Below are 27,261 nucleotides of genomic sequence, written 5' to 3'. Positions count from 1 at the left end.
CACACCTGCATATCTTTGAACACTGAGGGATAACTTAGCATGGCTAATCTACCTAAACTGCACATCTTTGGACAGTGGGAGGAAACCGGGGTGGAAACCCACGCAAACACAGGGTGAACATGCACACTCCGCACAGAATCAAACCAGGACTGCTCACATCGTGAGGCAGCAGTGCGAACAACTGTGCCATCATGCCAACCCCAATAATTCCACAATGCAGCTGGGCTATATAAATTCCACAAATTAAATAAACCTAGAATTTAAATAAACAAAGCCAATGTTAGACATGGTCATCATAAAACTCTATCTGGTTTACTAAAATGCCCTTAATTTCTCTGCGTCTATGGACTCCACAGCCACAGCAATGTGGTTGACTCTTGACTGCCCTCTGAAATGGTCTGTAGCAAACCATAGAGGCATACAGTGCAAAAAAGGCACTTCGGCCCATCAAACCTGCACTGAAAACCATTAAAAGCACGCAAATCCCATTTCTCTGAACTTGTAGATAGTCATCGGCTTCAGGCGGTGTAGAACAGAACATGCCCCTGTCTACATCAATGGGGATGAAGTAGAAATGGTCGAAAGCTTCAAGTTTTTAGGTGTCCAGATCACTAACAGCCTGTCCTGGTCCCTCCATGCCGATGCTATAGTTAAGAAAGCTCACCAACTCCTCTACTATCTCAAGAGGCTAGGGAAATTTGGCATGCCAGCTACAACTCTCACCAACTTCTACAGATGTACCACAGAAAGCATTCTTACTCATTGCATCACAGCTTGGTATGGCTCCTGCTCTGCCCAAGATTGCTAGAAACTACAAAAGGTGGTGAATAAAGCCCAGTCCATCATGCAAACCAGCCTCCCATCCATTGACACAGTCTACACTTCCTGCCGCCTCAGAAAAGCAGCCAGCAAATTAAGGACCCCACGCACCCCGGACATTCTCTCTTCCACCTTCTTCCATTGGGAAAAATATACAAAAGTCTGAGGTCACGTACCAACCGACTCAAGAACAGCTTCTTCTCTCCAGCTGTCAGGCTTTTGAATGGACCTACCTCGCACTAAGTTGATCTTTCTCTACACCCTAGCTATGACTGTAACATTGCATTCTGCACTCTCTCCTTCCCTTCCCTATATACAGTATGCTTTGTCTGTATAGCACGCAAGAAACAATGCTTTTCATGTATGTTAATATATGGGACCATAATAAATCAAATCAAAAATCAAACCTTCCCAGGCAGTGCATTCCAGATTCCCACCACCCTCTGACTGGAAAAGTTTTACCTCAAGTCCCCTCTAAATCTCCTGTCCCTCACTCTCTGCCCCCTTGTGATTGATCCCTCAACCAAGGGGAACAGCTGCTCCCTACTTACCCTGCCCATGCCCCTCATAATCTTACACCCCTCAATCATATCCCCTCCCTCACCCCTGCCCCAGCCTTCTCTGCTCAAGAGAAAACAATCCAAACCACTCCGTCAGGAAGATAGTTCATCGCCACTCTCTCAGGAGAAATTGGAACTGGGCAATAAATACTTGTCTTGTCGGTGATGCCCACATCCTGGTGATAAATGGAAAAGAAAATTCCTTCCTCAAACCAACAAGGGCTTCAATGGTGCAAGGATTGCACTGTGAGGGCAAACCAGGATAACAAACTCCTGTTGCTTTTGGCTCACCAACTCAGATTGGAAGATAAACAGTTCCCGAAGAATTAAATTGGAAATCTTTGATAGTGGACGCTCCGAATGTTTTGCTCTGATCAAAAACTCGCCTTTTTTTTTTCCAGCAGATTCCCTTACTGGTTTCATTTGGACAGGATGTCGGGAGATTTCGAGTCCTGAGGCAAGCGGAGAATGTTACTGAAGTCTTATTTTAGTCAAAAGGCAACATTGGAAAGAGAAAAGCAGGTAGTTCATGCACATTATTCCACCAAAATAGTCATTTCTTTACTTGGGTATTTAGATTATGCATCTGAACAGGAAGAGACAACTTTAGACTAGAGGCGTATAAGAACTAATTTTAATTTTACTTTAATATATTTTCAGTGATATATTTGAAGAGAGTTATCATAGAATCATAGAACCCTACAGTGTAGAAAGAGGCCGTTCAGCCCATCGAGTCTGCACCAACCACAATCCCACCCAGGCCCTACCCCCACATCCCTTCACATTTTACCCCCTAATCCCTCTAACCCAAGCATCCCAGGACACTAAGGGACAATTTTTAGCTTGGCCAATCGACCTAACCTGCACATCTTTGGACTGTGGGAGGAAACCGGAGCACCTGGAGAAAACCCATGCAGGCACGAGGAGAACGTGCAAACTCCACACAGACAGTTATATTTAGAGAGAGTGGGCAGCTCGGTAGCACAGTGGTTAGCACTGCTGCCTCACAGCGCCAGAGACCCGGGTTTGATTCCCAGCTTGGGTCACTGTCTGTGCGGAGTCCGCACGTTCTCCCCGTGTCTGCATGGGTTTCCTCCAGGTGATCCGGTTTCCTCCCACTGTCCAAAAGACACGCCAGTTAGGCGAACTGGTCATGCTAAATTCTCCCTCAGTGCGCCTGAACAGGCACCATAGTATGACAACTTGGGGATTTTCACAGTGACTTCATTGCAGTGTTAATGTAAGCCTACTTGTGACACTGATAAATAAACTTTAAAAAAAAATTGGGGCAGCTTCATTGACACAGCTTGGAAATGTGCACATCACAATTGTAAGCGCATTACTCAATGTCTGGTCCACATCTAGGAGCAACTCAATTTTAAATAACTGAAAATAGCTTAAAAATACAGACAGAAACACTTAATAGTTATACTGCTGCAGTAGTCTGTTTCAGTAAATTTAAAAGAAATTTTGAAAAGCTAGCCATTAAGTGTTCTCCCATCTAAAAAAGAAGCTTAATTTCCAAAGTGCCTCACAAACAGGTCCAATAAAAGACTCACCCAATGATTAATTCGATCGGGAGTGGATGTGGAGAGGTGGTTTTTTTTAAGGATATGACAGGCTTTTGAAGTGGTAATTTTCTTAATTAACACAAATTTTAACTGCAAAATTAAATTTGGTGCAAATCGATCACTCGACAATCACCAGGCAGGAGTGTTCCCTTCCAGTCGGGGTACACTTCAGCAGTCATGGGCATTTGGCCTCTGATCTTCAGGTAAGCATTCTCCAACACGGCCTTCACGATACAGGATAACGCAGAATCGCTGAGCAGAGACTGATAGCCAAGTTCCGTATACATGAGGACAGCCTCAACCAGGACCTTGGGTTCATGTCACACTATCTGTAACCCCCACGACTTGCCTGGGCTCGCAAAATCTCACTAACTATCCTGGCTTGAGACAATTCACATCTCTTTAACCTGTGCTTAACCCTCTCCACTCACATTGTCTGCATCTGTAAAGACTTGATTACCTGTTAAGACTCGCATTCCAACCACTATCTTGTAAATTGAGTCTGTGTCTAAATATGCCCGAAAGCGCACTACCAAATAAACCTGCTGAATTTTAACCTGATGTTGTGAGACTACTTCCTGTGCGTACCCTAGTCCAACACCAGCAACTTCACATCATGGCTTTTTCAAATGTTGCGATACTTGGAGCTCAAATTTTCATTTGGTCATTAGAATGAAAAGGATTACTATAATATAAAGGATCTTTCGATGATCTCTCTGATGTGGAACAAATGATCACTCAGAGCACAGCGAATCAAAAGCTTCAGTCTTTTGTCTTTGTTGCAGTTAAACTCTCTCAAGCTGGGTGGCCAGAAGGTGGCACGGTGGCACAGTGGTTAGCACTGCTGCCTCACAGCGCCAGAGGCCCGGGTTCAATTCCAGCCTCGGGTCACTCTCTGTGTGTGGAGTCTGCACATTTTCCCCGTGTCTGTGCAGATTTCCTCCGGGTGCTCCAGTTTCCTCTCACAGTCCAAAGATGTGCAGGTTAGATTGATTGGTTGTGCTAAATTAATCCACAGTGTAAGGGGAATTAGCAGGGTAAGTATGCGGGGTCCGGTCCGGGAATAGGGCCTGGGTGAGATTGTGGTCGGTGCAGACTTGATGGGCCAAATGGAATTTAGGGATTCTATGACCTGTGAGTTAGAAGTCTGCAAAATGAGGGTCCCTTCCAGGCTCAGAATCCCAGGATTCAGAAAAATGCACAATTGTAAGACGCGTGTATATGAGCATAGACCAGTGATGAGTAGTCTGGGCTCATGAGCGGGCTACGTAGAACCATAGGATCCCTGCAGTGCAGAAAGAGGCCATTCAACCCATCGAAACTGCATCCACTCTCCAAAAGATAATCTTACCCAGGCTTGCCCCATCACCCTGTCCCCGTAACCTTGCTTATTTACCATGGTCAATCCACCCAACCTACACATCATTGGTGTGAGTGACCCTCCTCCATCTCAGCAGGCTGCAAGATTTAAATAATACAATCCTTACAGTGCAGAAGGAGGCCATTCAGCCCATTGAGTCTGCAATCCCAACAAGGCCCTATCCCCTAACCCACACATTTCCCCTGCTAATCCCCCTGACACGAAGGGGCAATTTAGCACGGCCAATTAACCTAAACCACACGCACGTCTTTGGAGTGTGGGAGAAAACCAGAACACCTGGAGGAAACCCACACAGACACGGGGAGAATGTGCAAACTCCACGCAGAGTGACCCGAGGCCAGAATTGAACCCGGGTCCTTGGTGCTGTGAAGCAGCAGTGCTAATCACTGTCACCGTGCTTGTTCGCTAACCATGACCCTATGAGTAAGATTTAATACACTCTGAATATTTAATGATGAATTCTGAAAATCATTTATTTATTAAAAGAGCTGTATCAACGTCAAATGGTAAACACAGAACAACTATTGACACTTTGGACACAGGGGGAGCGCACGGCTCTCACAGTCAATGTTGTGAGCAACCTCGCTTCACTCACCCTTGCTTTATGTGTGAATCACTTCAGTCATACCGGTTGGAAAAAAACTACACGGACAGAAATCAGTGGAATTTGGCAACTCTGCGCGGGGGAAACAGTCGACAAAATGTCTCGTAGGGGCCGCACTCAGAAGCCAGATGGGCTGCATGTGGTCCCAGGTAGGATGAATAACAGGTTTACATCAGCTACCCTCCAATCTGTAGGAACTATGTCAGATTCCAAAGGAATTTGGAAAATAACCACCAGTGGGCCTATTATTCCAAGGGCCACTTCCTTAAGTACTCTGGGATGAAGATTATCAGGGCCTGGAGATTTATCCACCTTTAATCCCATCAATTTCCCCAAAACCGTTTCTCTACTAATGCTGATTTCCTTCAGATCCTTATTAAAACAGATTTCTTCCAACACTTCTTGTACATTATTCATGTCTTCCTTTGTGAAGACTGAAGAAAAGTACAAATGTAATTCCTCAGCCATTTCTTTATTCCCCGTTATGAATTCTCCAGTTTCTGACTGGCCTACAACTTCACTTTTGTAAATCTTTTTCTCTTTACATATCTGTAGAAACTTTTACAAGCGGTTTTTATGTCCTCCATTAGCTTACTTTTATACTCTATTTCTCCCCTCCTTAAAATCAGTCCCCTTTGGCCCTTTGGCTGGGTAGCATCATTAGTTGAAATGATCTTTGAATCTGTGAGCTATGGGCCAGGTTGCTCAGAGGGAAAAGCGCTGCCAATGAATCAGACAACTCGGTGCTCTTGGGAAATGTTACTTTGATGAGTTCACAGAGATGACGGAAGGTATTTTGAAAAGAAGCTGCTACCCATTCTGTTCACTACTGGAGGGTCAACATCCAATCAGGTTTTTATTTATGAATGTAACTCACCTTACAATGTGTAAACAGCTCTTTAGAAATGTAAACCAGTCAATAAACAGAGAGTGAGATTTTGAATTAGGTCAGTAGGTTAGTCCAATGCTGCTGCAGACCTAAACTAGCCAGGAAAAGCTAAAGGTTCAGGTCTCAGACTGTGCTGCGTTCCAACTATTCCACAGCTCCCTTGGCAAGTCTCCCACTTTCAACCTTCCAAAAACCTGAACTCATCCAAGATTCAACTCTCTGTATCCTCAGTTACAATTCCTATATTCCGATCAAACCCTGTGTTCCTTGGCTTTCATTCCTAAACCAGCCAGGCCTCAATTATAAATCTCCCGCCCTCCCGCTGAATTTTCTCAAAGATTTTTTTATTATTCATCCGTGTGACATGGGCGCTGGCTGGCCAGCATTTATTGCCCATCCCGAGTTGCCCTTGAGAAGGCAGTGGTGGTGAGCTGCCTTCTCGAATCATTGCCATCCGCGTGCTGTGGATTGGCGAACTACAAAGGAACGGCGATATATTTCCAAGTCAGGATGGTGAGTGGCTTGGAGGGGAATTTGCAGGTAGTGGTGTTCCCATGAACTTTGTCCATCTAGGTGGAAGTGGTTATGGGTTTGGAAGGCGCTGTCTAAGGATCTTTGGCAAGTTGCTGCGGTGCATCTTGTAGATAGTACACACTGCTGCTACTGAGTGTCGGTGGTGGGGGGAAACGGATGTTCGTGGATGTGGTGCTAATCATGCGGGTTGCTTTGTCCCGGATGGTGTTGAGCTTCTTGAGTGCTGTTGGAGCTGCACCCACCCAGGCAAGTGGGGAGTATTCCATCACACTCCTGACTTGTGCCTTGTAGGTGGTGGAGAGGCTTTGGGGAGTCAGGAGGTGAATTACTCACTGCAGTATCCCTAGCCTCTGATCTGCTGTTGCAGCCAGTGTTATTGTGGTGTGTCCAGTTGAGTTTCTGGTCAATGGTAACCCCATTTAGTTGCATTTTAGTGATAGGGAATTCACCCATTCCCTATCTCTGGAACTTACTCCTTCCTGACAATGCTCCAGCTTCATAAACCTTCCCATCTTTGAATCCCTCCAATCAGGTACCTACCCTTGCCACTACACTGAAATGGCTTTTATCAAATTCACAAATACAATCAAAATAAATATCACATTCCAACCTGGAGCAGGAGTAGGCCATTCGGCCCCTCAAGCCTCGTCCTCCTTTCAGTACGATCATGGCTGCTCTGATTATCTCAATCCCACATTCCAAATCCCGCCAGTAACCTTTGATTCCCTTATTAGTCAAGAATCTATCGACCCCTGCCTTAAAATTATTCATTGCCCCGCTCCCTACCACTCTCCGGGGAAGAGAATTCTAAAGAAACGTCCCTCTGAGGGGAACCATTCCTCCTGATTCCCATCTGAAACGGGAGACCCCTTGTTTTTAAACCAGAGATCCAGAGTATCCCGCCGGCAGGAACAGCCGGAAAGTTCCGGCCAACAGGTTGGGAGCAAGTGGGGAGGGTGGGAAGAGGAATAAAAAGGAAAAGTTTGAGATGGGGTGGAGGGCGAGAGATGAAGTGACAAATGCTGAATGAATGCAAGGCAATGGTGTATGGTAATGGGACACTCTCAGCTATGGTCTCTCTGCACCGTACAGAGTAACGCACCCATCATGGGCGAGAACACTTGTTTTTCTTTTTTTTCCCCCCACTTATCTTTCAGTATTTTCTCCAGTTTCTTCTTCTTTCAGCTTTCTGTGTTTTTGGGCAGCACAGTGGCACAGTGGTTAGCACTAGTGGAGTGCCGCAGGGATCGGTGCTGGGGCCTCAGCTATTTACCATTCATATAGACGATCTGGAGGAGGGGGCTGAGTGTAGGGTAACAAAATTTGCTGATGACACGAAGATGAGTGGAAAAGCATATTGTGCGGAGGGTGTGGAAAGTCTGCAGAGAGATCTGGATAGGCTGAGCGAGTGGGCGAGGACCTGGCAGATGGAGTACAATGTTAGCAAGTGTGAGGTTATCCACTTTGGCAGGAATAATAGTTGGAGGGATTACTATTTAAAGGGCGAAAAGCTGCAGCATGCTACGGTGCAGAGGGACCTGGGGGTCCTTGTGCATGACTCGCAAAAACCCAGTCTGCAGGTGATCAAGAAGGCGAATGGGATGCTGGCCTTTATAGTGAGGGGGGTAGAATATAAAAGCAGGGAGATCTTGCTGCAACACTACAGGGCACCGGTGAGGCCGCAGCTGGAGTACTGTGCGCAGTTTTGGTCGCCGCACTTGCGCAAGGATATTTTGGCCTTGGAGGGAGTGCGGAGGAGGTTCACTAGGCTGATACTGGAGATGAGGGGGTTGGACTACGAAGAGAGACTGAATAGACTGGATCTGTACTCGTTGGAGTTTAGAAGGATGAGGGGGGATCTTATAGAGACGTATAAGATAATGAAAGGGATGGATAGGGTAGAGATAGGGAGATTCTTCCCGCTCAGAAAGGATAGCAGGACTAGAGGGCACAGCCTCAAGATAAGAGGGGGGGTGCAGTTTAGAACGGAGTTGAGGAGGAACTTCTTCGCTCAAAGGGTGGTGAATCTCTGGAATTCTCTGCCCGTTGAAGTGGTGGAGGCTGCCTCGCTGAATATATTTAAGTCATGGGTAGGTAGGTTTTTGACAGACAAGGGAATTAAGGGTTATGGGGAGAAAGCGGGAAAGTGGAACTGATCCACTTCAGATCAGCCATGATCTTATTGAATGGCGGGGCAGGCTCGAAGGGCTAGATGGCCTACTCCTGCTCCTATTTCTTATGTTCTTATGTTCTTATGCTGCCTCAGAGCACCAGGGATCCAGCTTCGATTCCGACCTCAGGTGACTGTATGGAATTCTCTCCGTGTCTGCATAGGTTTCCTCTGGGTGCTCCAGTTTCCACCCACGTTCCAAAGATGTGTAGGTTAGGGAGATTGGCTGTAGTAAATATGTGGGGATAGGGTGGAGTAGAGGGCCTGGGAAAGATGGTCTTTGGATAGTCGATGGGCTGAATGTCCTCCTTTTGCGTTGTTGAGATTCTATGATTTGAGAATGCATCAGTTTGTTATAAATATTGATTTTCTATCTATTGTGGGAAGATAGTGGAAATTGAAGCTTTACCCTTAGATTTAGTGAAATTACAGTCTCCTGTACAGGTATTTTTCTTTTAATTTGTTTCCAGCCTATGGGGGATAGAGGAATGAGCACTGAAGTTACAGTATTAAATATGCTGAATATTAGGCATCCTATTATTGAGAGAAAGTTAAATAAAAACAAAAAATCAATCACTGTTTACTCTCCTGTTATTCTTGCCATTGGGAATTTTATTAACTTTGCCAACTTTAAACAGCTGAGTTACTTTAAACAGGGCAGGGTCACTTTAAAAGAGTGCATGGCCACTTTAAGTTGTGATGTGAAAATGCTGGCGTTGGACTGGGGTAAGCACAGTAAGAAGTCTTACAACACCAGGTTAAACCCCAACAGGTTTATTCCACATCCTCACCTCACCTGAAGAAGGAGCTTGAGGCTCCGAAAACTAGTGCTGCCAAATAAGTCTATTAGACTTTAATCTGGTGTTGTGAGATTCTTACTGCACTTTAAGCTGAGCATGTGGTCATTTTAAAAACAGCGAGGTTATGTTGCAGCTGTGTAAGGTGCTGGTGAGGCCACACCTGGAGTACTGTGTACAGTTTTGATCTCCTTACTTGAGAACGGATATACTGGCACTGGAGAGTGTGCAGAGGAGATTCATTGGGTTGATTCTGAGTTGAGAGGGTTGGCTTATGAGGAGAGATTGAGTAGGCTAGGGCTATACTCATTGGAATTCAGAAGAATGAGGGGAGATCTTATAGAAACATACAAGATTATGAATGGAATAGATAAGATAGAAGGAGGGAAGTTATTTCCACTGGCGGGTGAAACAAGAACTAGGGGACATAGCCTCCGAATAAGAGGGAGCAGATTTAGGACTGAGTTGAGGAGGAATTTCTTCACACAAAGGGTTGTGAATCTGTGGAATTCCCTGCCCTGTGAAGCAGTTGAGGCTACCTCATTGAATGTTTTTAAGGCAAGGATAGACAAATTTTTGAACAGTAAAGGAATTAAGGGTTATGGTGAGCAGGTGGGTAAGTGGAGTTGAGTCCATGAAAAGACTAGCCATGATCTTATTGAATGGGGGAGCAGGCTCCAGGGGCCAGATGGCCTACTCCTGCTCCTAGTTCTTATGTTCTTATTAAACATTATTTTAAGTAGAATGTGGGTGGCATGCAGAACAGTGGTTAGCATTGCTGCTATACAGTGCCAGGGATCTGGGTTCAATTCCTGCCTTGGGTCACTGTCTGTGTGAACATAAGATAAGAACATAAGAAATAGGAGCAGGAGTCGGCCATCTGGCCCCTCGAGCCTGCCCCGCCATTCAATAAGATCATGGCTGATCTGAAGTGGATCAGTTCCACTTTCCTGCTTTCTCCCCATAACCCTTAATTCCCTTGTCCATCAGAAATCTATCTACCCGTGACTTAAAAATATTTAGCGAGGTAGCCTCCACCACTTCAATGAGCAGAGAATTCCAGAGATTCACCACCCTTTGAGTGAAGAAGTTCCTTCTCAACTCCGTTCTAAACTGCTCCCCCTTTATCTTGAGGCTGTGCCCTCTAGTCCTGTCTTCTTTTCTAAGTGGGAAGAATCCCACTTAGACTTGTGGAGTTTGCACATTCTCCCCATGTCTGCGTGGGTTTCCTCTGGGTGCTCTGGTTTCCTCCCACGTTCTGAAAGACGTGCTGGTTAGGTGCGTTGACCCGAACAGGTGCCGGAGTGTGGCAACTGGAGGAATTTCACAGTAACTTCATTGTAGTGTTACTTGTGACGAATAAATAAGCTTTATTTTACTTTAATAGACGCTGAGCAGCGTGCATTATTTTTGAAGTTTTGGTTGTTGCCGCTTTAAGTCAGGGCCAGAGGCTGAAGCTACCCGACTGGGTGGAGAAGATGAAGCATCCCAGCCCTGGCAAAAGGCCACCAGGATATCCTGGTTAAACATCTTCAAATAAATACGTAATGCAGAACTGCCCATCATCAAAACCAGCACTGCTTCTTCATAAAGAGCATTAGATAGCTGAGTTAATTCAGGCACTTGGCCCCATCATTTGGAAATGATTTGCCAAAGAACAGTTAAGATTTACAAAGAAGGAACTTGCGTTGATGCTGCACTTTATCACTTATCTAAGAAACATCTCCAACTGTTTAATTTGGAGTGCTTTGTGAAATGATGCCACTGCTGTTGCCCACAATCACGCAGCAACAATTCGCGCATGCAGCAAGCCGATATATATGGTCAGGTTCTTGGTCTGAAATGACGTTGCTCAAGGGATAAGTACTGTCCCAGGGCATCGGGGAGAACTTACCCTACTCTTCTTCAGCATACTTCCCTGATGTCACCAGACAGGAAGAGCCTCAGTTTAACTTGTAGGGTAGATAGAGAGAGAATGATTCATAGAATCATAGAATCCCTACAGTGCAGAAGGAGGCCATTTGGCCCATCGAGCCTGCACTGACCATAATCCCATCCATGTAACCCCACCTATTTACCCTGCTAATCACCCTCACATTAAGGGGCAAGTTTAGCATGGCCAATCAATGTAACTCGCACATCTTTGGAGTGTGGGGGTAAACCAGAGCACCCAGAGGAAACCCACGCAGACACGGGGAGAACATGCAGACTCCAGACAGACAGAGTGACCCGAGGCCGGAATTGAACCCGGGTCCCCGGCACTGAGAGGCAGGAGTGCTAACCACTGTGGTACCGTGCCGCCGCCCATCTAACCACCGTGCCACCACGTGGCCCCTCCTCTGGTTGGAGAGATTTCAAGATGGCAGGCGGGTTGGGTGAGGGCACAAATCTTAGAACTAGAGCTAATCTAATTCAGGAAGGGTGCAACACAAATCTGGGATTCCCTCCTCCAGGTAGCTATGCATATATGGGAGTCAATTGCAGCCATTGGCCAAAATTTTACCACCTCGCTTGCCCCAGAATCGGGGGCGGGCGACGCTCACAGAACGGCATTCTCTGCTGGCCTCGGGTGGGATCTTACCAGCCTTGAGCAGGCGAGGTGGTAAAATTCCACCAGTTAAACCAGAGACTGATAGATACTCGTTGGGCTAAAGTATCATGGGTTAGGGTGCAGAGGTGGGTAATTGATGGTAACGTATAGATCCACAATCCAAAGGAACGCTGGGAAGAATTCAGGGCACTGTTTGGGTTTCCTCATTTTCAGTTCTGATGCAGGGTAATCCAGACTCAAAATGTTGGCTCTGTTCTCTCTCCACAAATGCTGTCCAATCTGCTGAGATTTTCCAGCATTTTCAGTCACCAGCGGAGTGCCTCAAGGATCTGTTCTGGGACCCTTGTTGTTTGTCATTTTCATAAATGACCTGGATGAGGAAGTGGAGGGATGGGTAAGTAAGTTCGCTGATGACACTAAGGTCGGTGGTGTTGTGGATGGTCTGGAAGGATGGCAAAAGTTGCAGCAGGACATAGATAGGATGCAGGACTGGGCGGAGAAGTGGCAGATGGACTTCAACGCGGATAAATGTGTAGTCGTCCATTTTGGCAGAACCAACGGGATGAACGAGTACACTATCAAGGGCAGAAGTCTGAGTAGTGTTGAGGAGCAGAAGGATCTAGGGGTCCGGGTCCACAGGACTCTTAAATCGGCCTCGCAGGTGGAAGATGTGGTCAAGAAGGCGTATGGTGTACTGGCCTTCATTAATCGAGGGTTTGAGTTTAGGAGTCGGGAGGTAATGCTGCAACTTTATAAGACCCTTGTCAGGCCTCATTTAGAGTATTGTGCGCAGTTCTGGTCACCTCACTATAGGAAAGATGTAGAAGCTATTGAAAGGGTGCAGAGGAGATTTACAAGGATGTTGCCTGGACTGGGAGGCATGCCTTATGAAGTTAGGTTGAGGGAGCTGGGACTCTTTTCCCTGGAGAGATGAAGGTTGAGAGGCGACCTGATAGAAGTTTACAAAATGTTGAGAGGAATAGATAGGGTGGACTCTCAGAGGCTATTTCCCCGGGTTGAAATGGTTGCTACGAGAGGACACAGATTTAAGGTGCGGGGAGGGAAGTTCAGAAGTGATGTTAGGGGTAAGTTTTTCACTCAGAGGGTGGTGAGTGAATGGAATCGGCTGCCGTCAGTGGTGGTGGAGGCGAACTCGCTGGGGTCTTTTAAAAGACTTCTGGATGAGTATATGGGGTTTAATGAGATTGAGGGTTATAGATAGGTCTGTAGGTTGGTAGGTGTTGATGTGATCGGCGCAACTCGTGGGCTGAAGGGCCTGTTTGTGCTGTAGTGTTCTATGTTCTATGTTCTATTTTATGATTTTTATTGCTGTTCGGGCCTATTCCTGTTTCGTTGTCCAGTGTCAGCTGTGACTCAATGCCTGAGAAGTCAGAAGTAATGGGTTCAACTCCAGCTCCAGAGACTTGAACACAAAATGGAAGCTGACCCTCCAGTGCAGATTCAACAGGGTCTTTTAAGAGACTTCTGGATGAGTACACGGGACTTAGTAAGATTGAGGGTTATAGGTGAGCCTCGTAGATAGAGATATGTTCGGCGCAACTTGTGGGCTGAAGGGCCTGTTTATGCTGTAGTTGTTCTATGTTCTACAGTACTGAGGAAGTGCTGCACAGTCAGCGACGCTGTAGGTAAGATGAGATGTTGGAACAAGTCTCCATCTGTGCCTTTCAGCTAGACATGAAAGATTCTGCAATAATGGTCTAGGGAAGAGCAAGAGAGTTCCTCCCTACAACCAGTATCCTTCCCTCAACAAACCTCACTAAAAGCAAAAGATGTAGTCACTATTTCCATGCTATGTGTGGGGCCTTGGTTGGCCACTGTGATTCAAACACTAAAACAGTGACTGCACGGGATAGAAGGGCTGAATGGCCTATCTCAACTCTTAAGTTTAACATCTCACTGGAAGAAGGCACCTCTGATAACGCAGTTGTGGGATAAACCTTGATTAAATACTAAACGGGTTGAAGGAGTGGGAGTTGAGGATTAGATTGCAATACAGCAGTTCTAAGATCACTTTATAACTTTATTAAAAAGTTTAAGGAAGGCCAACAGTGCAAAAGATTGAAAAGGCCTGTGGGAGGTGAAAAGCTATATATATCAAGCACTGCTTAAATGATATCCAGTCCAAGCTTGTCAAGAGATTGAAGAGTTTTATTTTATGTGAAACCCATTTTTTGCAGTGTTTTGATCCACAATACTTCAGGAAGTTTTTTTTTGATTACTGGGTATAATTCAGACTGTGAGAATTGTGAAATGAGCTGTGTCTTGGCCAGCTGAATCATCATTCAGTGTGAATCACTCAGCATCTGCAGATATTAGTCATTTTCAATCTTTCCTTCAATTTGCAACTACAGAGATTTTTCTAAAAGAAGCATTTAAAATTTCCTCCCTTTGACGGTTATTGGAGACTCTTCAAAATGGCCGCCCTTCGTAGACAAACCCAACCTGTGAAGGGGCTGTTTTCCCTGAGGATGTTGCAGGACAGGATCCTCCTCCCCTTCCTCAGAGGCCCACCCGCAAGGGCTTTCTGGCAGCAATCACTAAAAGTAATGCAGATCACACGTGGCCATTCGGTCATCACTGGTTCGCCAGCCCCTGAAAGGTGCTGCAATCGGCAGCCATACTTCCACAGGGGGAGTATCTGCCAATTTGTCTGTTATTATTTTGTCAGAGAAAAGGGGGCAGAAATACACACCTAACTCCTTCTTCCCAATAGCATAAGGGTATAGTCACTGGACAAGTAATCCAGCTTCCCACAGCATTACATAGAACATAGAACACTACAGCACAAACAGGCCCTTCGGCCCACAAGTTGCGCCGATCACATCCATACCTACCAATCCATAGACCTATCTATAACCCCCAATCCCATTAAATCCCATATACTCATCCAGAAGTCTTTTAAAAGACCTCAGCGAGTTCACCTCCACCACCACTGACGGCAGCCGATTCCATTCACTCACCACCCTCTGAGTGAAAAACTTACCCCTAACATCACTTCTGTACTTGCTTCCCGGCACCTTAAATCTGTGTCCTCTCATAGTGACCATTTCAACCCGGGGAAATAGCCTCTGAGAATCCACCCTATCTATTCCCCTCAACATTTTATAAACCTCTATCAGGTCGCCTCTCAACCTACGCCTCTCCAGGGAGAAGAGTCCCAGCTCCCTCAACCTATCTTCATAAGGCATGCCTCCCAATCCAGGCAACATCCTCGTAAATCTCCTCTGCACCCTCTCAATAGCTTCCACGTCCTTCCTGTAGTGAGGCGACCAGAACTGCGCACAGTACTCCAAGTGGGGCCTGACAAGGGACTTATAGAGTTGCAGCATTACCTCCCGACTCCTAAGCTCAATCCCTCGATTAATGAAGGCTGGGTATAATTACCCTGGGTATATGTGCGGCATGGTGGCAGAGTGGTTAGCATTGCTGCCTCACAGCACCAGAGACCTGGGTTCGATTCCCAGCTTGGGTCACTGCCTGTGTAGGGTTTACGTGTTCTCCTCGTGTCTGTGTGGGTTTCCTCGGGTACTTCTGTTGCCTCCTACGGTCCAAAGATGTGCAGGTTAGGTTGATTGGCCATGCTAAATTGACCCTAGTTTCAGGGTAAATATGTGAGGTTAGGGGGAAAGGATGGGATTGTTCTTGGTGGAGGCTTGATGGGCCAAATGGCCTTTATCTGTCCTGTAGGGAATCCATGATCAAATCCCGCCACAGCAGATTATTAAAATTGAATTCAATAAAAATCTGGAATGAGGACTATTGCCAGTAAAACCCATCTGGTTCACCATGTCCTTTAGGGGAGGAAATCTGCCTTTCTTACCCAGTCTGGCCTACACGTGAGTCCAGAGCCACAGCAACGTGGTTGAATTTTAAATGCCCCTCCGAAGGGGCTGTGCGAGACACTCAGTTCAAGGGCAGTCAGGGATGAGCCATGAGTACTGGTCCAGCCAGCGACGCCCATGTCCTATGAATGAATTAAAAAAATAGTATTGTCTGATGTAGCTTGCATGAGAGAGGAGGGGAGAAGTCAACATAAATAGACAGGCGAAAATAACAAGTGAACTATAAAGCTGGGTTCGGAAGGGCAAAGCCCTGCGATAACTATTTATAGAATTCCTATGTGGATGAATGAGTGAACATAGGGACTGGAGTCCACATGGAGAGAGGCTGTTTAATCGTGGAGGTGTTACCCTTTCTGTAAAGTGTAGGAAAAAAGTTGACATTTATATTGTGCAAAGGTGATGTAAAGATTTCAGTCAGGCCATTGAGGTTGGCCTATTGGGGTGTGAACTCCCTGATTAAAGGACAAAAAAAATTACAGTGTGGGAACAGGCCCTTCAGCCCTCCAAGCCTGCACTGACCATGCTGCCCGACTTAACTAAAACCCCCTAGGTTTCCAGGAACCATATCCTCTACTCCCATCTCATTCACGTACTTGTCAGGACGCCCCTGAAACGTTACTACTGTATCTGCTTCCACTACCTCCCCCGGCAACGAGTTCCAGGCACGCACCACCCTCTGTGTAAAACATCTGCCTCATACATCTCTTTTAAAACTTGCCCCTCGTACTTTAAACCTATGGCCCCTTGTGATTGACTCTTCCATCCTGGGAAAAAGCTTCTGACTCTGTCCATGCCTCTCATAATCTTGTAAACTTCTTTTGGGTCTCCCTCCAACCTCCGTCGTTCCGGTGAGAACAAACCAAGTTTCTCTAACCTCTCCTCATAGCTAATGCCCCCTCTACTAAGCAACATCCTGGCAAATCTTTTCTGTACCCTCTCCAAAGCCTCCACATCCTTCTGGTAGTGTGGCGACCAGAATTGAACACTATATTCCAAGCGTGGCCTCACTAAGGTTCTATTAAGCGTCAATGTGACTTGCCAATTTTTAAACTCAATATCCCAGCTTATGAAGGCAAGCATGCTGTTATGCCTTCTTGACTACCTTCTCCACCAGCATTGCCACTTTCAGTGACCTTGTATCTATACACTCAGATCCCTTTGCCAATCAATATTCTTAAGGGTTCTGCCATTTACTGTGTATTTCCTATCTGTATGAGACCTTCCAAAATGCATTACCTCACATTTGTCTGATTAAGGACCCAATTATGGGTCAATCAGGGAGTCTTTGCCTTGGGCAGCACAGTGGTTAGAACTGCTGCCTCACAGTGCCAAGGACCTGGGTTCGATTCCCAGCTTGGGTCGCTGTCTGTGTGTTCTCCCCGTGTCTGCGTGGGTTTCCTCCAGGTGCTCCAGTTTCCTCCCACAGTCTGAAAGACGTGCTGGTTAGGTCAAAGAACAGCTTCTTCCCTGCTGCTGTCAAACTTTTGAATGGACCTACCTTGCATTAAGTTGATCTTTCTCTACACCCTAGCTATGACTGTAACACTACATTCTGCACTCTCTCCTTTCCTTCTCTATGAATGGTGTGCTTTATCTGTATAGCACATAAGAAACAATACTTTTCACTGTACGTTAATGCATGTGACAATAATAAATCAAATCAAATTAAATTATTGACCCGAACAGCCAAAGTGTGGTGACTAGGGGAATTTCACAGTAACATCATTGCAGTGTTATTATAAGATTTATTCAAAAATAAACTTTATTTATTTGACTTTAACCGGGAGTGTCAGTTCCTCTGGCACTCCTGAAGGTAGACTGCTGACTGCGAGCACTCTGTGTACTGCTGTTGAAATTGTAAATAAAGGGATTTTGATGAAGGGATCTCTGCCTCTGCAGACTTATTACAGATGCCACAGTGGTTAGCACTGCTGCCTCACAGCGCCGGGGACACAGGTTCAATTCCGGCCTCGGGTCACTTGTCTGTGTGGAGTTTGCACGTTCTCCCTGTGTCTGAGAGAGTTTCCTCAGGGTACTCTGGTTTTCCTCCCACAATCTGGAGATGTGCAGGTTAGACGGATTGGCCATGTTAAATTGCGCCTGAGAGTCTGAAGGTGTGTAGGTTAGGGGGATAAGCAGGTAAATATGTGGGTTTACGGGGATAGGGCCTTGGTAAGGTGTTCCATCAGAGAATCGGTGCACACTCGAATGGCCTTCTTCTGCACTGCAGTGATTTTATGATTCCTGGCCACTAGTCATCCCAAAGTACTTTGGAGCCAATTATTCTTTTGAAATCTCTGTTATGATCAGGAAATGCAAGATGGTGCACAGCAAGCTCCCACAGATAGCAATGTGATAACAGCCAGATCACCTGCTTCGCACAGATCTTACAAACCTGTTCTTCACCATTTATATAAACAAGTCCAAAGATATTCAGGTTAGGTGGATTGACTGTGCTAATCCCAAAGTCTGAGTGTTAGGTAAATACATGGAGACATGGGGATAGGTCAGAGACTCAGTGCAGACTAGATGGGCTGAATGGCCTCTTTCTGCATTGTAGGGATTCTATGATCCAATGGTTAACAGGTAAATATCGGCCACAAGATCAGGGAGGACTCCCCTACTCTTCTTCCAGGATCTTTCCTGTCTACCCGAGAGAGCAGACTTAGCTTAACAGCTCATCCAAAAGACAGCTGTTCTGATAGTGCAGCACACCTTCAGAACTGCAGTGGTCCCTTGGCACTGTGGTGCACCCTCAGCACACAGTCAATGGATGAGATTCTAAGGCTTTGTGCTGCCATTATCAACCTATTTCACATGCTGGTCACATCTTGACTAAAGGACGCTCAAAATCAGATGCTGTATTTGCTTTCGAAGCTGTGTCCTGTTTATGCTGGGTTTTAGTTTATTATTGCAGATTACTTAAATGAGGAGATTGAGTGTAATGTATCCAGGTTTACTGACGATACAAAGCTCAATGGGAAAATATGCTGTGATTATGGAGAGGTTAAGTGAGTGGGTAAGACGCCAGATGGAATATAATGCAGGGAATGTAAACTTACCCACTCTGGTAAGAAAAAAAAGGCAGAATTTTTTTTTAAATATGCGGGGAGATGATGGTCTAGTGGTATATCACTAGACTGTTAATCCAGAAACTCAGCTAATGTTCTGGGGACCCAGGTTCAAATCCCACCACAGCAGAGAGTGGAACTTGAATTCAACAAAAAATATCTGGAATCCAGAATCTACTGATGACCATGAAACCATTGTCGACTGTCGGAAAAACCCGTCTGGTTCACTAATGTCCTTTCGGGAAGGAAATTTACCGTCCTTACCCAGTCTGACCTACACTTGCACTGTGGTTTGTTTGCAACTGCTCTCGGACAACTAGGGACGGGCAATAACTTCTGGACTGCCAGCAACGCCCATGTCCCACAAATGAATTTAAAAAATGCTGAGGGACTGGAAAATGGAGCTGGCTACGCTGGTACACAAATCACAGAAAGTGAAAAAGCAGGCTCTACACTTCCCACTGCCTCGGCAAAGCAGCCAGCATAATTAGGGACTCCACGCACTCCAGACATTCTCTCTTCCACCTTCTTCCGTCGGGAAGAAAGTCTGAGATCACGTACCAACCGACTCAAGAGCATCTTCTTCCCCGCTGCTATTAGACTTTTGAATGGACCTCCCTCGCATTAAGTTGATCTTTCTCTACAGGCTAGCTATGACTATAACACTACATTCTGCACTCTTTCATTTCCTACTCTATGAATGGTATGCTTTGTCTGTATAGTGTGCAAGAAATAATACTTTTCACTATATGTTAATAGACGTGACAATAATAAATCAAATCAAAGCATGCTGTACTCTGGACTCCAACACTCTTCCTATCATGTGGCAAGGTGAGATGGTGGTGGTGGTGGCGTGATGATAATGTCACTGGACTAGTAATCCAGAAGTTCAGGCTAATAATTTGGAGAGATGGGCTCAAATCTCATCACAGCATTTAAATTCAATTAACAATGAAACAGGGGGGAAAAAAAATCACATAGAGACTTATAAAATGCTAACAGAACTAAACAGGATTGGGTTATTGAATTAGATGATCAGCCATGATCGTAATGAATGGTGGAACAGGCTCCAAGGGCCAGATTGGCTCCTCCTGCTCCTATCTTCTACGTTTCTATGTAAAAACCCATCCGCTTCGCTAATGTCCTTTAGGGGAGGAAATCTGCCACCCTCACCTGATCTGGCCTACATGTAATCCCCAGACCCACGGCAATGTGGCTGTCTCTGAATTGTCAGCTGAAATGGTGTGGTAAAGCACTCAGTTCAGGGATAATTAGGGATAGACAGCAAGTGCAGATCTTTCTACAACATCCGCATCCCACGAGAAAGAATGAAAACCAAAATGGCTGACCAGGAATCACTTCCATCCTTAACACTGGCCACTGGCACGCGTTGGAAGGATTTCCAGGTTGACATACGACCTGCTTGACCGCGTTTTGAACGCACCTTCCTTGGCCATCAAATCCTGATGTGAGATTCAAACCCGGAGCTTCTGGCTCAGAGGCAGGGTTGCGATTAAATACAATAATTACATAAACGTACAAATTAAAGTCAATTAGAATCAAATTATTTCCTCTTTTTAGTAGCATATCCCTGGTTTAGTGGGTAGCACACTGATGTGGCTTCCAGCCTCACTCCAGAGACCAAAGCACAGAATGCAGATTGACACGTGCAGTGCACTGCAGAAGGAATGCTACACTGTCAGAGGAACCACCGTCATACACAACTCCATGAGGGTCCAATTGCTTCTGAGGTGGATGTAAAAGAAAAGATCTCATGTCCACTATTTGAAAGAACAGCACAGAACAGGAAGGGTGCAGGGTGTATGTGGTGGGACGGTTGTGGGGTGGGGTGGGGGGGTGGGGTGGGTGTTGGTGCTCCCCGATGTCCGGGAACAATTTTTAACCCCTCCATCAACATCACTAACAAAGCAGATTATACGTCCCGGAACCAAAGAATCACAGGGTGCTTACACGTGGGTGGCATGGCAGCACAGTAGTTAGCACTGCTGTCTCACAGCGCCAGGGACCCGGGTTCGATTCTGGCCTTGGGTCACTGTCTGTGCAGAGTCTGCATGTTCTCCCCGTGTCTGCATGGGTTTCCTCCCGGTGCTCCAATTTCCTCCCACAGTCCAAAGATGTGCGGGTTAGGTGGATTGGCTTTGGGAAATTACCCCTTAGTGTCAGGGTGACTAGCTAGGGTAAATGCACGGGGTTATGAGGATAGGGCCTGGGTGCGATTGGGGTCGGTGCAGACTCGATGGGCCAAATGGGCTCCTTCTGCACTGTAGGGTTCTATGACTATGAAACACACAAGGAGGGGCGGCCATTCAGCCTTTCTTGTCAGTACTGGCCCTCTGCAACACTAACTCTGCTCATCTTGCTGCTTTTTCCCTGTAATCCCATAAATTTTTTTCTCCTCAGATTTGGAAACAATTGCCTTCGGAAAACTAGGAAAAGTGCCTGATCCTAATTCCAGATCGTTACCACCCACTGCATTAAAATGCCTTTCTTCAAGTTTCCTTTGGTTCTTCAATCTGCATCGTCTAGTTCTTGACCCTTCACCTTGGGAGTGGTTTCTCCCGATCTATTCTGTTCTGCCCCCTCACATTTGAATCCCTCAATCAAATCTAATCATAAAGAACATGAGAGATAGGAGCAAGAGTAGGCCATTCAACCCATCGAGCCTCCTCCACTGCTCAATCCTATCGTGGCTGATCTTAGCCTTCAACTCCTTTTTCCTTCCCATTCATAAGAACATAAGAAATAGGAGCAGGAGTAGGCCATCCAGCCCTTCGAGCCTGCCCCGCCATTCAATAAGATCATGGCTGATCTGTCGTGGCTCAGTTCCACATTCCCACCCTCTCCCCATAACCCTTAATCCCCTCGCTTATCAAAAACCCATCAATCCGCGTCTTAAAAATATTTAGCGAGGCAGCCTCCACCACCTCAACGGGCAGAGAATTCCAGAGATTCACCACCCTTTGAGTGAAGAAGTTCCTCCTCAACTCCGTTCTAAACCGCCCCCCCTTTATCTTGAGGCTGTGCCCCCTAGTCCTACTGTCCTTTCTGAGCAGGAAGAGTCTCTCCACCTCTATCCTATCCATCCCATTCATCATCTTATACGTCTCAATGAGATCTCCCCTCATTCTTCTAAACTCTAACGAGTACAAGCCTAGTTTATTCAGCCTCTCCTCATAGCTCAACCCCCTCAACTCCGGCATCAGCCTAGTAAACCTCCTCTGCACTCCCTCCAAGGCCAAAATATCCCGGTATACTTTTAAAAAAAAGTTTAAAATTCTGACTATCTGGTCAACCATTCCTGAAGAATGATCATCTGCCTGCATAATGTTACTGTGGTTTCTCCAGCCGCAAATGCTGAAATTTTCCAGAGGCACGACAGATCAGCCATGATCTTATTGAATGGCGGGGCAGGCTCGAAGGGCTAGATGGCCTACTCCTGCTCCTATTTCTTATGTTCTTATGTTTCTGTTTTGACTGATGCGACCTATTGTCCAATGGCTGATGGTGGGATCTTGCTGTGCAATAACCGGTGGCCGCATTTCCTCCATTACACCATGACTGTTGTAAGGTAAGACCAAAACACTTCACAGAGTGAGTGGTTATGATCTGGAACACACTGCCCGTGAATGCACCGTCAACCATGGTTTCCAAAAGGGAACAGGATCATTGTTTGAAAAGGAAGAGTTTACAAGGTGAGGGAGTATAGGCAGGAGAATGGGATATGGTGAGTTTCAGTGGGCCATCCCAGATGCATTGGACCGAATGGCCTCTTTTTTGTGCATCTTAATTCATTGACCCCGAGATAGAGACAGTTTAAAGTTTTTAGGTATTAGTGTCACGAGTAGGTTGATATTAATATTGCAATGAAGTCATTGTGAAAATCCCCTAGTCGCCACACTCCGGCACCTGCCCGGGTACACCGAGGAAGAATTTACAACGGCCAATGCTCCAGCATGTCTTTCGGACTGTGGAAGGAAATCAGAACACCCGGAGGAAACTCACGCAGACATGGGGAGAATGTGTAGACTCCGCATTGACAGTGACCCAAGCCGGGAATGGGAGCCAGATCCCCGGCACTGTGAGGCCACAGTGCTGACTACTGTGCCATTGTGCTGCCCCAGTTCCATATCCTAAAAATACTGCCTAAAAATACTTTAAGGGATCTACCTTCTATTAAGCTGATCTTCCTCCACACCCTGGCTATGACTGTAACACTACATTCTGCACCCTCCCCTTCCCTTCCCTTATGTACTCAATGAACGGTACAGTGTCTGTATAGCGCGTATTACTTTTCAGTGTATCCCACTACATGTGACAATAACAAGTCAAACGAAAAATTCCCCATTCTGCAGCAGTAACTGAGAGGTTAAATTTTGGGAGACTTTCTGGGACACACTCACCTCCCTGTAATGAGCTGGCTCCTGGAGGGGGTACAGATGGGTTGGATGTAGTAATTCTCCAGTTGGACCCCCTCGGCAGCCAGGCGGTCCATGGTGGGGGTGCGGATGTCCGAATTGTGGTATCCGATGTCGTGGTAGCCCAGGTCGTCGGCCAGGATGAAGATGATGTGGGGCTTCTCCTTGGCACCGTGGCCCGCCGGGGCTGGCAGCCTCCTGCCACCCGACCCGGCTTTCATCCAGTCCCAGGACAAGTAACCGAAGGACAGCAAACTCACCAGAGAAAAGCCGGTCAGAGTGTACACAGCCATGGTTTCACCCGCACTCACAGTCCCCCAAACATTGCTGCAGGAAAACTTTCCCCAAAACAAAAAGTTTCTGCAAACTTTTCCCAAAGTTTTTTTTCAAGGGTTTTTAAAAACTCAGAAGGGCTTGTTTTAAATTGTCTCGGCAGCAGAAGTCTCGCAGGGGTTTAATCTAACCCGTTCCTGATCCTGGGGCCACTATTTAAGCTGTTCTGACACATTTAAAGTGCCCAGCAGAATAACTATGGGCTCTGCCCCTGAACCCATCCCGCCTTGTTGCAACCCTGGCACCGCCCCCTCCTCTCTGATTGGCTTGCTGCTGTGGGCGGGCACCTCCTTCCCTCCTGCTACTGGCTGATGGGACTGCCAATCGGCGTCGCCCACCCATTCATTCATTCATTCACTCTCTCAGCCAGGGTTGTAAGAGTGAGTTTCAGCTGTGTCAATACTCACAGCCTTTGCTGTCCCCAACTCACATCAGCAAGGAATGCGTTTGAAGTGAAAACCATTCCCCGCTGTGCTCAAAGGGATGGAATCACAGGGACCCCTGTTTCTTTAAAATAGTGAGAAAATGGAAATTGTCACATCTCAAACTAAAACTGAATCACAGCAGCCCCGCTTGGTTGCTACTTGAAACACTCACTCCCTTCCACCACCGACACACAGTGGCAGCCGTGTGTACCATCTACAAGGTGCACTGCAGCAATCTATCACTGATGTGGAGATGCCAGCGTTGGACTGGTACGCAATCCATCAAGGCAGGCAGCATGGTGGCAAAGTGGTTAGTACTGCTGCCTCACTGCACCAGGGACCTGGGTTCGATTCCCAGCTTCACTGTCTGTGTGGAGTCTGCACATTCTCCCCATGTCTGTGTGGGTTTCCTGCGGGTGCTCTGGTTTCCTCCTACAGACTGAAAAATGTGCTGGTTAGGTGCATTGACCATGCTAAATTCTCCCTCAGTTGCACCCAAGCAGACGGTGGAGTGTGACGACTGGGGGATTTTCACAGTAAACCTACTTGTGACACAAATAAATAAACTTTAGGGGGGAAAAAAGGCATTTCTACCATCTCGAAGGACAAGGGCAGCAGATACCTGGGAACAACACCACTCACAAGTTTCCCTCACCACTTGGAAATATATCGCCATTCCTTCACTGTCGCTGGGTCAAAACCCTGGAACACCCTCCCTAACAGCTCTGTGGGTGTACCTAACCACATAGACTGCATGGGTTCAAGAATATAGCTCACTATCACTTCTCAAGGGGCATTTAGGGATGGGCAATAAATGCTGGCCTAGCCAGAGGCACCCATGGAATGAATAAATAAAAGCAGATGAGAAACCCCCAGCTCTAAACTAGATTTTATGTACCCAAATTGGGCTGACTCCCTGCACCCTCTCCCCTGCCCACACTCCCACCACCATCCCATCCCCACCACAGCTTCCGCCCCATAGAATCCTTACAATGCAGATAGAGGCCATTCAGCCCATTGAGTCTCTGAAAGATCATCCCACCCAGGCTCTTCCCTCCCCTATCTCCTTAACCTCGCACACCTCACATGGCCTATCCACTTAACCCGCACATCCTTGAACTGTGGCAGGAAACCGGAGCGCCCGGAGGAAACCCACGCAGACATGGGGAGAATGTGCAAACTCCACACAGACAGTGACCCAAGGGCGGAATCGAAGCTGAGCCACTGGCGCTGTGAGGCTACAGCACTAACCACTGTGCCACCATGCCACCCTTTGTGAGTATTTTATGCCAGTTATATTGAGGTGGCACATGGGTGGTCAAAAAACCTGGCACCAAGGCCATGGCTGAATCCAGCAGAATATTCCGCCACTGAAGGTGACAGTAGTTGCATAATCTTTAATTACATATATCTTTTAATTATTTTGATACACTTACAGTAAAAACTAAACACTGCGTCTGAGAGGAGGGTGCCTGTACAATTCGGACCCTGAGCAATGACCTGCTCTCCCATCTCCCCACTGTGTGTTGAACCTGCTACCATGCTGATTGTGTGCAGACCATCCTAATCACTCCTCTAATACATGGTCTGTGCACTATTTTTCTTGTCCTGTCTCTCTCTTTTATTCCATCTGCCCCAGTTGGTGGCGCTTCATGCCTCTGAACCAGAAGAGAAGAGAATAGAGTGAGCAGGATAAAATAGTTGCCATTGGTGGAGAATTCTAGAACTGGAGGACATAGATTCATGATAAGTGGCAGTAGTAGATTTAGTACTTGTAGTTGTCGTAGATTTTGATTTGATTTATTATTGTCATTACTATACAGTGAAAAGAATTTTTTCTTGCGCATTATGCAAGGCAAACAATTCATAGAGAAGGAAAGGAGAGGGTGCAGAATGTAGTGTTACAGTCATAGTTAGGGTGTAGAGAAAGGTCAACTTAATGTAAGGTAGGTCCATTCAAAAGTCTGACAGCAGCAGGGAAGAAGCTGTTCTTGAGTCGATTAGTATCTTTTGTATCTTTTTCCCGACAGAAGAAGGTGGAAGAGAGAATGCCTGGGGTGCATGGGGTCCTTGATTATGCTGGCTGCTTTTCCGAGGCAGCAGGAAGTGTAGACAGTGTCAATGGATGGGAAGTTTGTTTGAGTGATGATCTGGTCTTCATTCACGATCCTTTGTAGTTTTTTACAGACTTGGGCAGAGCAGGAGACACACCAAGCTGTGACACAATGGCATGGTAGTACAGTGGTTAGCACTGCTGCTTCACAGCTCCAGGGACGTGGGTTCGATTCCCAGCTTGGGTCACTGTCTGTATGAAGTTTGCACGTTCTCCTTGTGTCTGCATGGGTTTCCTCCAGGTGCTCTGGTTTTCTCCCACAGTACAAAGACATGTAGGTTAGGTGGATTGGCCATGCTAAAATTGCCTCTTAGTGTCCTGAGATGCTTAGGTTAGAGGGATTAGCGGGTAATAATATGTAGGGATATGGGGATAGGGCCTGGGTGGGATTGTGGTCGGTGCAGACTCGATGGGCTGAATGGCCTCTTTCTGCACTGTAGGTTTCTATGATTCTATGAAAGAATGCTTTCTACGGTCGATCTGTAAAAGTTGGTGTGAGTCATAGCTGACATGCCAAATTTCCTTAGTATTCTGAGAAAGTAGAGGCATTGGTGTGCTTTCTTAACTATAGCATCAGTATGGAGTGACAAGGACAGATTGTTGGTGATCTGGACATCTAAAAACTCGAAGATCTGGGCCATTTCTTTGTCATCCCCATTGATGTAGACAGAGGCTTGTCTTCCACTACGCTTCCTGAAGTCGATGACTGTCTCCTTCATTTTGTTGATGTTGAGGGAGAGATTATTGTTGTTGAACCAGGTCACCAGATTCTCTATCTCTTTCCTGTACTCCTGTACTAGAGGGGACATGAAGAAGAACTCTTTTACACAGAGGGTGGTGGGTGTCTGGAATTCACTGCCCGAGCTGATGATGGAGGCAGAGACCCTAAACTCTTTTGAAAGGCACCTGGATCTGCACTTTAAGTGCTCTAAGTGACAGGGCTATGGGCTGGGTGCAGGAAGGTGGGATTAGAAAGGGCAGCTGGGCATCCTTACATTGGCATGGGCATGATTGGCAGAATGGCCACCTTCGGTGCTGTAACTTTTTTCTGCTTCTCTTGCTATACAGTTAAGTCCTGCCCCAGGACTTGAGCATGGAAATCGTGCTAGCATTCTGGCGCAGCACCGTGGGGGTGCCACACTGT

At 46.4% G+C, this 27,261-nt stretch overlaps 1 protein-coding gene across 1 annotated transcript in view; it reads right to left on the bottom strand.

The window, feature by feature from the left end:
* Nucleotides 1-23,673, bottom strand: part of LOC145351441 (arylsulfatase I-like) — a 28,272-nt gene extending 4,599 nt beyond the window's left edge. Inside the window, exon 1 of the mRNA XM_080201033.1 lies at nt 23,232-23,673. Within this exon, the coding sequence (XP_080057159.1) occupies nt 23,232-23,539 (308 nt within the window). The 5' untranslated portion in view covers nt 23,540-23,673. The remainder of the gene's footprint in view (nt 1-23,231) is intronic.
* Nucleotides 23,674-27,261: the final 3,588 nt, after the last annotated feature.

This window comes from Carcharhinus amblyrhynchos, chromosome 13 (assembly GCF_965287045.1).
Source record: "Carcharhinus amblyrhynchos chromosome 13, sCarAmb.v2.hapA, whole genome shotgun sequence".
Classification (NCBI taxonomy): Eukaryota; Metazoa; Chordata; class Chondrichthyes; order Carcharhiniformes; family Carcharhinidae; genus Carcharhinus; species Carcharhinus amblyrhynchos.
The sequence above is the reverse complement of the archived record's forward strand: the minus strand, read 5'-3'. Positions and strand labels throughout refer to the sequence as shown.